Source organism: Prorops nasuta, unplaced genomic scaffold, assembly GCF_024137725.1.
Source record: "Prorops nasuta isolate Cenicafe-Biocafe unplaced genomic scaffold, Cenicafe_Pnas_1.2 PNAS00015, whole genome shotgun sequence".
NCBI classification, from domain to species: domain Eukaryota; kingdom Metazoa; phylum Arthropoda; class Insecta; order Hymenoptera; family Bethylidae; genus Prorops; species Prorops nasuta.
Genome location: NW_027116812.1, coordinates 4,077,829 through 4,090,588, shown reverse-complemented (window position 1 = coordinate 4,090,588; position 12,760 = coordinate 4,077,829). Strand labels below are relative to the sequence as shown.

The 12,760-nt window shown below is 33.7% G+C and overlaps 1 protein-coding gene across 1 annotated transcript; it reads right to left on the bottom strand.

Moving 5' to 3' along the window:
• Positions 1-349: 349 nt before the first annotated feature.
• Positions 350-1,159, bottom strand: mRpL52 (mitochondrial ribosomal protein L52). Its single transcript, XM_066736116.1, has 4 exons — positions 1,008-1,159; positions 826-892; positions 628-760; positions 350-547 (listed from the first exon to the last, which is right to left on the bottom strand). Exons 1-4 carry the CDS (start codon positions 1,066-1,068, stop codon positions 398-400), a joined length of 411 nt encoding a protein of 136 aa, XP_066592213.1. The 5' UTR covers positions 1,069-1,159; the 3' UTR covers positions 350-397.
• Between the last annotated feature and the right edge of the window lie 11,601 nt (positions 1,160-12,760).

Genomic DNA, 12,760 nt, shown 5'->3' with positions numbered 1-12,760 from the left:
TTGTAGTTAAATAAATATGAATGTCTATGCTCTATGGCAAATTAAAAGCTTGTATAAACAATTGACAAGGACTTTTCCACCTAGCAATTCAATAAGCTATTCAAATCATTCCTACTGACTCCTGAACTATTTAAGAAATACACAGTATAAAAGATTATATAATGTAGGAAACTGAATCAAATACTTTACATGCTATAATCTATTAAATCAATTGGTACAGAAGTTATTGCAGGAATTTAACTGAAATGTAGTTGAATTAATATTATAAACATGAATAAGGGTCTAGAATAAAACTAAGATATAAAATAATTGTAAATAATATCTAATATAAAACAATTTACTGTTCATATAAATATGAAATTTAATGGTTTATTCATTTAAATATATTATAATTAGATTAATTATGATTATCTTTTAATAACAAATTTCCTTTAGGTTTTAATTTATTTTCTAAAATTCTTTGTCTCTCTAATTCTTTTTCTTTCTCAGCTTTGGCATGATTTTCAACAGCTCTATCAACCTGACTAACCAATACTCTTATTCTTTCCTATGAAAATAGAAACATATTTTATGATTAAACAGCTAGTTTATTTTAACAGTTAAGTTAAGATATTTGTAATAAGATACCATGTATTGACGCTGTTTTCTTAACCTCCGGTATTGTCCCGTTGATAAAGGAGCTGGACGACCATCCTTAAAACTGTAGTCAGGTAAATTTGTAAGTGGCCCAAATGCATTAGGGTTTGCTGTTAACTTCTTTCTAGAAAGATAATAAGGTGAGACGAATTGAAATAATATAAAATAAGTCTAAAATTGTTTCAATACTTTTCTCTCCATGATTGGTTCAGATAATTTGTAGTAGATTTATGAAATCCATTGTAAGCAATATAACCTATAAAATTGAAAATACATTAATTTTTTACATTAATATAAGGTTTTTACACTCCCACATTTGCACAACAGATGGAAAATAGTTTATATCATATTTTAAATTTATTCGAACTTACATAATTGACATTGAAACTTGCATATTTTTGTTGATAACAATGGTATGATGGCCATGATCATGGGGGGATGGCTACACTGGGTGACACTTTATTACCGATTATGAGTATGTACGAGTGATTGCATTGTATGGAATGTGGCAGCACTGAGAGCATGAAACGTGCATCGCACAACAGTCCTACAAACTTATGACAAAAAAGACTGCAATAATGGCATGGTGGCAGCACTATCTCTTCTCTCCAATCTCTCTTCGAATAATTGCAGATGATATCTGATAGATGGTGCTAAAAAACCTGTATAGTTTGGGGAGGGGGATTAAACTGCCGAGGCCACGACTCACGAGTCACTCACTGATGGTAAATGGTAACTTGTGAGTACTGGGGCTGTTTTGGGTCTTTCGCTCTTATATACATATACAAATATTATGGTGCATTTGTTAAAACAATTCAGATCATGGATAAAATTCTATATCTTCTTAACTACAGAGATATCAATATTTTGTTTAAGACCTTTTTGATGTATCTTCTATTTATACAGTTAGATATGTCTTATACACAAAATTGATATCTCTTACAATTGCAAAGATAATAGGAATTTTACGTTCCGGCTCGAGTAATTTTAAGTAGTTGATCCTGTGAACAGATTGTCCCGTATCCTATGAGTTATCTCTAAACAGTCTAACCGATAGGCGGTATAGCCATCTGAACCATCTCCACTCGTTCCATTTAGACTAGTTTACTTTAACAGCTCTATACTCTCCTTTTCTTTATTATATTCTTTCTGTTTCTCTCTACTCACTACCGATTTAGACCATCTCCTTTACTTATATATATGTCCCTATTGCAAATTTTATTTAATCTGTTCTCATTTAAACATTTATTTATTCTACTCTTAATGATGTTAATCTAATATGATTGGCAATGTAAATAATTTAAAGCAAATCATTGTTTGTAGTAATTACTAATTAATAAATAATACATAGTAATTAAGTAATTAATTTATATTATTATTAATACTTAATAACTCCTTTGTTCCTAGTAGGGAGGGAGAAATTTTACATAATATTTTACAATAAGTTATTTTTTAAAGTGTGTTGGTGTAAATCTACAAAACTGTATAGATAAGTCCATCGAATTATAATGAGAAAACTTAGAGTAAAAATACGTCTTTGTTACATTTAGAGTTTATAATTAATTATTAACTCTGGATTCTTCGAGCGATGACTGGTCCAAAATAAGGATGCAGGTGACGATGCCTTATTTTCCAAATTCTGAGACGTGTTAGTAGCACATTGATCATACAAAATTGTTTTAATAATTCTTATTGTAGAATTTATAAACTATTGGTAATAGCACATAACCAAATTCTGTTATAATACCTATTTCTTTTTAAGAAATATTTTAAAAAGATTTTTTTAATGATTCTTTTAAAACCATGAAACATATTTCGGTAAAAAAATATTTTCTGTATAGCTATTAATAATTATAATTTGTTAAAGTCAAATTGATTGTTTAGGATATAATATTATATCATAATTTTTGTTTATCAGTGTTTCAACGTTGTAATCGAAACGCTGAAAGCTGAGGGGACAAAAAAACTAATTGCGTATCTTTGCTATATAGGATAATTCTTTTATTACAATCGTAGATTTCTTTTACGTTCAAAACAGAGATTTCACTCCATGAAGGTAGAAGGTGGATTTTCTAAAGGATGGATGATCTGTTCACGGTACATTTAAATGATGCTTCATACAAGCAGACTTATAAAGGCTCAGACCACCGCTGCGTGTACTGTATGAAAACAAGCTTCCGGTATATTCTACGAGGTGAATTTTCTGCGTAACGACAAGATTTTATAGTCGATTTTATTCTTTTCTTACAGTAAAATATTTTCAACTCGATGCTTTTTCTTGCATTCACTTATAATCCTATATACCTATAGTATACTCATGATTTAAAGTAATACCTATATATTTTTTAGCTCCAGATCTGTCGAATTTTATAAAAAGAACTATCTATTGTTTCGTATTGTATATACAGACAGATTTATTTAAAAAATACATTTGTTCATCTGAAAAGTATAATTAATTTATTTTTAAAAGAAATAAAAAAATAAATTTCTAAGTAAGCCTGGAATTATTATTTTCTAAGTAATTAGATAAAATTTTCCTTAACACTTAGCTACAGCAAAAGTTTAGAGTAGCCTAACATATTTATATAATTAAAACATTTAGACATTTATTGGTTTAATTATTTTAATTCTTTTTAGAATGCCTCTTTTAGGCATCTTTATGTATACATTTAAAGGGTTTTCACCTATTTCTTCTTTTTTCTTACTATCTCAAGCATACAAATTAAGAGAGATGACTACAACATTGACATTTCTCATCAAGAGACAATATTTTAAATGAAATTGAAATTTTGGATCAGGCGAAGACATATGTCCTGTAACCCATAATGTAGTATGACACACTTAAAACTTTTTGGAAAACGATGAAATTTCAAAACCGTATAAAGATCATAACAAAACAGCGTGGCCAGGTTTAATAGTTGTAAAATATTCAGATTTTGTAAAAACTGATTTTCTATTTCTTTCCGTGTATATAATCAGCCTTTTAATATAAAAGGCAATTGAATGATTTAAAAAATAACGAGACACTATAGTTTGATGTTCTAAGAACACAATTATTATTATTTAACTTAAAAGAAAAGCAATGAATAGAAATATTGTATAAAATAATGAAAAATCAGGCTTGTGTAAATAATTGTATACGTCGTATGATAGTAAAGAATATTTATTATCCGGACCTCTTTTGTTGTTTCTGCAGGGAAAATGCTTTAGGTGTTCAGGGATATCTTGGATTTCTGAAATAATATTACGGATGACGATAAAACAGCAAGAAGCTTATTGGGTTTGCTACCCTAGTTGACAGCTTCTATACATGGATTTACCGTAGCTCATCCTTCACGTAACGATGAGTCGTAGCTGACGAGTTTGTACGCCGAGCTTTAGCAAGAGAGCTATATGGGCTGGATAGATAGATGGTATATCAATATCTCGTTACAAAATTTGGTCCGAATAAGACTAAAAGCACACTAAATCAACCTAGAAAAAATTAATGCAATTATTCTTCGTAAATAATTTACAAAAACATTACATAATAAAATTAGTGTTATAAAATAATTATATTAAAATTATCTGGTAACGCCAACACGTAGTTGTAAACCTATACACATCTTCTTTGGTAACAACGACGCACACTGACAGTTTATGTATACATATATTATCTTATACATACACTCTATTTCGTTTCTCATTAAATACGACGATAGAATGTATTGAGCGAGCCTATATAGCGTGTTCTCCTAGCACGCATCTCTACCCACGTCCAAATTTCATCGGAGCTTATAATCTCAGACTGAATATATATATATATATATATATATGTTAAAAGTAATTATTTTACAAATCCATAATAATATAATTAGTGACAATTTTTTAAGTCTATTGCAAAATAATAATTACATTAAAAATATGGCGTGTTAACTACGAGTGATACGAAAATACTCGAAGAAAAGTAATATCCTCGATAGTAAATATAGTGATAACTGAGTTGCGTAAAAGGAGATCCATGTTAGGATGCACGACTATTATGCTCTAAATTCAAAAGTTACAATGCAGTAAATGTGTCCCGTGAGTTGGCCCGGTGAACGTAGTCGTGTCGTCGGAGGACAAGTAAGTTTAACTATCTCGTATATGCATATGTCGTGCATATGTATACAGCGTGAAGGGGGATGACCCTAAGGCCGTATAATCGTTCAATGCCTTTGACCCCGGGGAAAGAAGAGGCAACTGGTGGTCGTAAGCATTTAGGTTTAGCACATTTACAGTAGGTCATGCCCTTAACACGTTCCCCTTTATCCCACTATTCTTCTCTCACCTAGCTCTCTTTTTATTTACTCACTCGTAGGATCTGCGAGGATTTGCAAGACGCGAGCATGAAAGGATACCAGTAGAGACAGTGGGCACTCGACAGACAACACATGGCCTCAAGCACTGATGTTAGAAGTGAGACAACAGCAAGGAAAAATTCGAGTGGAGGAAAGTACGTATAAGTGTACGGAAAACTTACATCTATATATATATATATATATATTTGTTATTATATCATTTCTAGAATCATTGACACAAAATATTTATTCAATCAATGCTTAACCTGTAAGATAAACTAAAGAAGAGTCAACTGTGGGTCGTGAGCATTTAAATTTAATATGTTTATAAATGATCGTTCCCTTAATATATTACTGCATCCCATAATTCTTCACACACTTAGCTTTCTTTTTTTCTTTCACTCATTAAATATGCGAGTATATATAAGGATACCAGTAGAGTCAGTGAGCTCTTGATATCAAAACATAATCCCAAGGTCATGTAATCCTCAGCATTTAAGTTTGTCCATGAGGTAGTACGTTTACAGTAAATCATTAATTCCCTTAAAACGTCCCTTTATTCCACAGTTCGCCTCACCTGGTTCTCTTTTTATTTGCAGACTCGCAGGATCTGCGAGGATTTTCAAGACGCGAGCATGGAAGGATGCCAGTAGATACAGTGAGTACTCGACAGTCAACACATGACCCCGACTTCCAAGGCCACATAATCGTTCAATGTCTTTTACCCGGGAGGAAGAAGAGGCAACTGGTGGTCGTAATCATTTAGGCACGTTTACGGTAGATTCTGCCCTTAACACGTCCCTTTATCTCACAGTTCTCATCTCACCTAGATCTGTTTTTATTTATTCGCTCGCAGAATCTGCCAACAGCGATGCAATATCGTGGTCTTCCGTCTCGCCACTATGACTGCAGCTCTTGCAATATGTTGATGAGTGTGTGTGGAAGGCACGTTGGGATATCAAATACCCAAGCCTTGGATTATTGTCCGTGCAAGGATTTGTAAGACCCCAGAAAGGAAGGATGCCAGTAGATACAGCGAGCACACGACAGACAACAATTCATCTCCCATGGGTATATATGTAATCATTCGATGCTTTTTACTGCAGGAGAAAAAGTCAATTGGTGCACATGGCTGTAATCATTTAGGCATGCTTGCAATAGTTCGTGTTCTTATCACCCCCCTTTATCCCACAAATTTTCTCACCCAGTCCTGTTTTCATTTATTCACTCGTAGAAGCTGTGAAAAGTGATACAATATTATAGAAATTTCGTTTCTTCTCTTTGACTACTAACATTAGGTTGCGATCAGCACGCGAGATTCAACGCGAGGATCCGAAATACCCACGACTTGCATGACTGTCTGCTGGAATTCGTAAGACACTAGCATGGAAGGATGCCAGTAGATTCAGTGGGCACTCGATAGACAACACTTGGGAAGTCAACACAATGGAATTCATTGGTCGGTCCGATCGGTTGAACTGCTGGAGATTGGTTGTAGTCCGTTGGCCTTCGGCCAGTCTCTGCCTTCAGCGTTAAACGCAGATTAGCGTCCACCTCGTGCGCTGTGTAATTACGACGCTGCTCTTCCTCTCTCGCTCTATTTCCTAGGGCTGACTACCACTCTATTTTGCTCCTGTTTATCGCGTCCGAGAGGGCAAACGGAAGCCTTGCAAACGGCCGTTGCATCCCGTTAAACGTCGTAAACTTGTCAAAGCCCACCGTTATGTACAAACCTGTAAGCCCCCATTCGATTCAACTATATACATATCTACATTTGACACGTCTCGTAACTGCAGCTACCACAGACCTGTAGACAGCTTTATCAAACGAGCCAAGACTTTAACCCTTCCACGCGGTGATCATCCGAACCCTAGCTCCTTACCCGAGGCTACAATTTTAGAATTCCTGATATCTCAATGCGAAGAGTTTCTATAGAAAAGTTAAAATTAATTAAAAATGCAAAGTTATAATACAATATTACGATAATTTAACGTCTATAAAATTCATAGCACTTTCAAACATAATTTATCTACTTAACTTTACGTTTCTGAGTGTTCGACGTGCTTGATTAAAAATTATTCAAGGTAAAAAGGCTGGGAAAAAGGAGGGAAAGAAGGAATATTAATTCGAATTTAATCTGATATAGTTTTAATGATTTTATGTAAGAAACAGGGGTTGGGTGTATGGTTATATAGAAAGATCTATAATGAGCTTTTTTCCTCTGCGATAAAGAAGCAATGGCTGACCAACGCTTTTGGTCCCTACATTGCTCGTTAGGGGATGATGATGCGTATAGCGACTATACCTTTTCATTTATGCCACATGACAACTTATGGCCCTATTAGCCGATAATGGTGAGAAATACGGCTGGGGTAACGATCTTACCTTATAGTGATCATAAATGTAGGATAAAATGTCGCGCAACGCAAGAGGAAATGCAAGCAGTCGGGAACGAGGTGGGCGTACATATATCCACGGTGAGTGGCGTGAGTTATGAAAACTTCATGATATATCCTGGATACTTTATATATTCATGGCACAGCGCGTAATATCGTAAGGGCACATCGTCGCTTCGTTTTATATGGCTCCGCAATTAAAAGTGATTGCTTGAGATGTTGACGAGTTTCAAAATAATACCAGCCCTTAATAAACATAGCTCAATCAATAACACTGAAGTATCTGAGCTTTTCACGTGTTGTTTATATTATATCTCCCTTTTTAATACCAGTTTAGGATATATTTAGTTTAATATGTAGGATGAGGAGTATATATATATATAGGTGTATATCTAAAATAATATGTCTGCTGCAGCGTTGAATGTTCAGAATTTTTATGTTTTTCGCTGGAGAAATTAATGTCTGAGGGCAAAGCAGAAAGACGAGTGGAAGAGTTTGATGTTGGATTTTAGTATTATTTGACAGGTCATTGATTGTGCACGTTTGGTCCACTTGTTGATGAATATTTAAGGTACTCCATATCGAGTTAGAATCTGCAGATGCAGTTGTAGCTAGCAAATTGGGAAAGTTGCGGCACTGTCGAAGTTGCTAGAGTGCGTTTATGTCTTGTTGTATTATCTTCGAAAGTTCTTGACATCTTATAAGTTTCCAACTTTTGTTATATACGTATTCAAAGTTGTGCGCTTCAGAGCTATGCCATGTCAGATTACTATTGAATACGCGAATAGAGATGTATACAATTTACTTGCTCTTAAGGGTACAGCGACCGCTACTTTACGAATATTTTAACAATTAAACATTTCTTATTTTCTCTTATAAAGCTTATCGTACCATCGACTAATTTTGTTGGTTAGACGCAAATAATGCACGTAGGAAGAACTCAAGTTATCGTTAGTGACGGCTGGACTATTTTTGCCTAAAAATTTTCAAAATATTCGGTATGAATAATACGACGTGTATATATAAAGAATAAAAGATTTTACCAACAAAAGAGTAGCCAGAATTAAAGTTTTATTGGTAATAAGGAAAACTTTTAAACTGTTGATTTTAAGTTTTCTGGTATCATCATTTTATAACGTCTGTGCTAGTCAAAGCTAGCCTCAAATTATTAATATCAGGAGAGTCGATAGAACTTCATGCAAAACAGTTTTGAAAGTAAGCAAGTGAGGACGACGAGAGTCAAGGAGAATCTTTTTTTCGAAACACATAATTTTTTTATACTCTATTAAAAATATTGGTGAAACAAACAGTAATTTAAAATAAAAAAGACATTGTATTTACTCTTACTCTATTGCAATTTATTGCATTAGTGGATATTCATGCTTTTCCTGATCATTTTTATTTACAGTCCTGGCCATAAGATTCGTTATGGTTAAAATTTTTGAGAAAATATTGATTTATTGGGAAAACGTTTCCAATAAAAAAGAAATTTAGAAGAGGATATTATGTATTTGACATTGGCATGTCCTTAAAAAGTCTGTTTTTGATCGATTAAATATTCTTGTAGCTCATAGCTCGAGAGCTTTTTAAAACGCCATAATAAAGTATTTTTCTCTTACGTACTTTTCAACTTATAAGGCTTGAAAGTTGCAGTATTGCCAGCATACGCACTCTACCGATATACTACATAAAAGTGGTCCCCAGATAGATTTACATCTCATTCATGCGTGTGTGTGAGTATGAGTGTGAATGTGTGGGTGGCACAGGCAGGACATGAGATGTAAATCCAACTAGGGACCACCTTCATATAGTACATCAGTAATATATATATATATATATATATATATACCGGTGATACTTCAACTTTCAAGCCTTATAAGTCGAAAAGTAGGTAAGAGAAAATTATTTTGGTACTGTGTTTCAAAAACCTCTCAAACTAAGCTATAAGAATATGTAATTGATCAATACCGGGGTTTTCAAAGTGCTACCTACAGCCTACTTCCAAAATTAACTGTACATGACGAAAGATTAATAAATCTCTTGAAATAAATACTTCAACGATTGTTGCTTCTCTATAATGAACATATATTTATTATTAATATTGCATTATTTGTAGATGTAGTTCTTATTGATGGATTGTACTATCAAATTTACTTTTTATTTAGATGGTCTTTTTTATAAGTTCATTAAATATTATTTTTATTAAGGACTTTTATGATTTTTTCAAAATAATTTATCTTTTCTTATTTTCATTTTTTACTTATTGTTGCTTTCAGTAGGATTACTATATTTTACAAATTGATGGTATTCATTCTCTTATTTATAACATATTAGTAATTGCCTGAAGAAGCATATATTTATGATGACTAAATTCAAGTTCATTAACGTAGCTTACTAGAAATATCAATTAATATTTTTTACATATCTTCCCTTATAACTATGTGATTTCATTTTGAAATAGCAGAAATTTTTCTTTAATAAAATTGATTGATAGGTTGTTTTAAAAGTCAGTATAATAGAGATGTTGCATTGAATACATGATAAGTTTGGCTCGTATGATGAAGACACGTAGAAAGCAAGCAACAATATATCATGAATAACAAGTGAGTAGTTTGTCTCCCTACCCTATACTTGAACTGTCAAAACGATGTTGTTATAGTATAGGAAATCGTATTTACACATTCAGTATACATACTGAATTCTGTATTTCAATTAGTAAAGAAAAGCAAAGCTTTATGTTTTCATTGAATTTAAACGCGTTAGATTATCAATATAAGTTATGTATCGCGTATATGAGAATTTATAAACAAACAATTAAATGTATTTTTGTGTTTCCTTTTCGACATATATATATACTATTATACCTATAACGTCAGACAATGATAATAATTTATATGTGGTCAATACAGATGAGCTTGTAACGATTCCAAATTTAACAATAGAGAGTTTGTTGTGAAATAGGAAAAAGTGCTCAAACTTTGTCTGCCTTTGCTAATGAATAGTTAAACTATTGAAGTTATTAGTTGAGTTTTAGTACCTAATGGTAATTGACTATATTCCAGATTCCTCTGAACTGTATATGCACCCTGAAATATTTAACTAGGTAATTGAAGATCAAGCGAAATCCTGCGCGCTGTCCGTTTTTAGTAAAGGAAAGTAAACTAGTTAATTTAAGTGGTACTCTTGCGATAAATTTCTGTATATTTTAAATGAAACTAACAATATTAGCATTAGCATATGTAGGTAGAGTGATATAAGAGCGTGCAATCGATAGTTTATTAACGTTTCGAATAGTACGAAGAAAAGTACTTATATTGCAATAATAAGACAAATATCTGTAAGTACTGTGAAGCTATATAAGCTGCTAGTTTTTCTTTGAATTCCTAATCTATGCTTGATAATATTTAAATGAATCCACAAATTGCACACGTATATTAGTTAAAAACAACAATGTAATATGAATTTTTAAATAAACAAACGTATATAATAAGAAATCAATATTTTATTTCAAATGTTAGATACAACATGGCAGTAGATGTTTAATTTGTTTTATTTGAGGTATTTGTATAAGAGTCTTCACGTACCTGTGATGTACAGTATACGCTTTTAATGTTATGTCATGGTGTTAGGGAAATTAGAAAAGAATCGTGAGAAAAATAGCAGTGACAAATCTACCAGAGAATTTTATATGAATGTAAGAAACAAGTTTGGAAAGACACTCAAAAGTGAACATCTCATAATATTCTGACAATTCCTATATACTGATCACCAATATCTGCCCAGGTCATATAGCATCCATTCATCTTTTTATAGTAGTGAATCCACTGCCATCAACCTTTATCTTCCAAGTGGTACCACGACTCTGTGCAATCACTACACAGAAATATACTAGGAAAAAGAGTACTCTGGTGTTATTAGCATTCTCTCTTTTTGAAAAAAGTAGCAAGATGTGAAAAAAATATATAAGCTAATTAAATTTAATAGCAAAGCAAAGAATCGTAAGATATATTAAAAGAAGATGCTGTTTAAAAATCCAAGCATTCTTAAAGAAATCTCTGATTTTTTATCCTAGATTTTATAAAATGCATAAAGAGCCTATTGTTGAGGATGGGATAAACAGTGTTTCCAGTGCAAACTGTGGTGGCACATCAATCGCACCAGTTACTTAAATATAAGTAATTTCATGTGTGGTTTTTGCGATAAGTAAAACTAATTAATTACTTGTGGTACTCTCTTATCAATTTCTATGCGGAGCCTTATCAACTCGTATACGTATAAGAGTACGTAAGTATTACTTTTTCGTTCATAGTTTATCTTTTAAAAATTAATTATTTTAGTAGCATTATTCAAAAAGTTTATTCAGCTAAGTAAATACTTTAGAAATAAAACTTTAATTTGTTAACTTTCGCTCTCTTTCTTTTTTATTCTGTGTAATACTGTAAGGGTTCGCTTCTGCACTACTCTACATTATATTATGGTTTGACTTACATGTTCCAATCTGATACTATAGCAGTAAGTAATAATCTGTACTAATTACATATTTTTTGCTGCTTTAAAAAAATAAGCAAAGAACAATCGAAGCAACGTCAGTAAGAAATCCAGGGTGTACGCTGGTGGTTGTAGAAACTGAATTGTATAGATACGAAAGAGAAAGACGGGTGAAAGAGTTGGCGCATCGGCAGAAAAAAGGGAGAAAGGGAAGTATGTAATCAGAGCGAAGAAAAATTTGGCATAGCGAGTGCGAAGAAAGGATATATAGAGAGGACTGAAGAGGATGGGGGAGGGGGGTTGGTTCCTGCTCACCCCCGCGCGTGTTGCCATCGTCGGAGTACACACTACGCCAACACTGGGAGGGTACACGTACAGGAAGCGTCTATATTTTATATCCGGTGTGCCAGAACTGTCGCTATGGCGCAGACTCGAGCCAATCGGGGTCGGACGGCTCGCCAGTTAGTTTTCGCGATTCATCGTGGTCGCTCGACTGCGGCGCAGGTAGACGGATAGTCGCTTGGTTATCTAATGTGATAAGGGGGAAAAGAGGGGAGGGTCGAAAAAGACGAGGGTGGAACAACAAACGGGAGAGAACACGTGTGTAGGGGGGAAGGGATTGGGAGAAGGGTGAAGGGGTGCGCAGGTAGAGGGGAGGGGGAAGGAAGAGGGGTAGTGGTAGAGAGCAGTAGGAGCAGTGTTAGAAGTAGAAGTAGGAGTAGAGGAATAGGAAGGGAAGAGTTGAAGAGAGGAGGAGGAGGAAGGGAGGGGGGAGAAAGAGAGGACGCGATATGGCGAGAGAGAGAGAGAGAGAGAGAGAGAGAGTGACGGGGGGAGGGTTGTGGGGGACAAGGATCCATAATACCTAAGGCCTTCTCCAGCAGTAGTGGTAGCGGAGTGGTAGTAGTAGTGGTAGTAGTA

What these genes read in the sequence shown, in the direction of transcription:
- mRpL52 (XM_066736116.1), bottom strand. Translation starts at nt 1,068, where the DNA reads ATGATCATGGCCATCATACCATTGTTATCAACAAAAATATGCAAGTTT. An exon ending in CAAGTTTCAATGTCAATTAT is followed by an intron (nt 893 to 1,007) that starts GTAAGTTCGAAT and finishes TCAATTTTATAG; the next exon opens with GTTATATTGCTTACAATGGA. An exon ending in GAAAACAGCGTCAATACATG is followed by an intron (nt 548 to 627) that starts GTATCTTATTAC and finishes CTATTTTCATAG; the next exon opens with GAAAGAATAAGAGTATTGGT.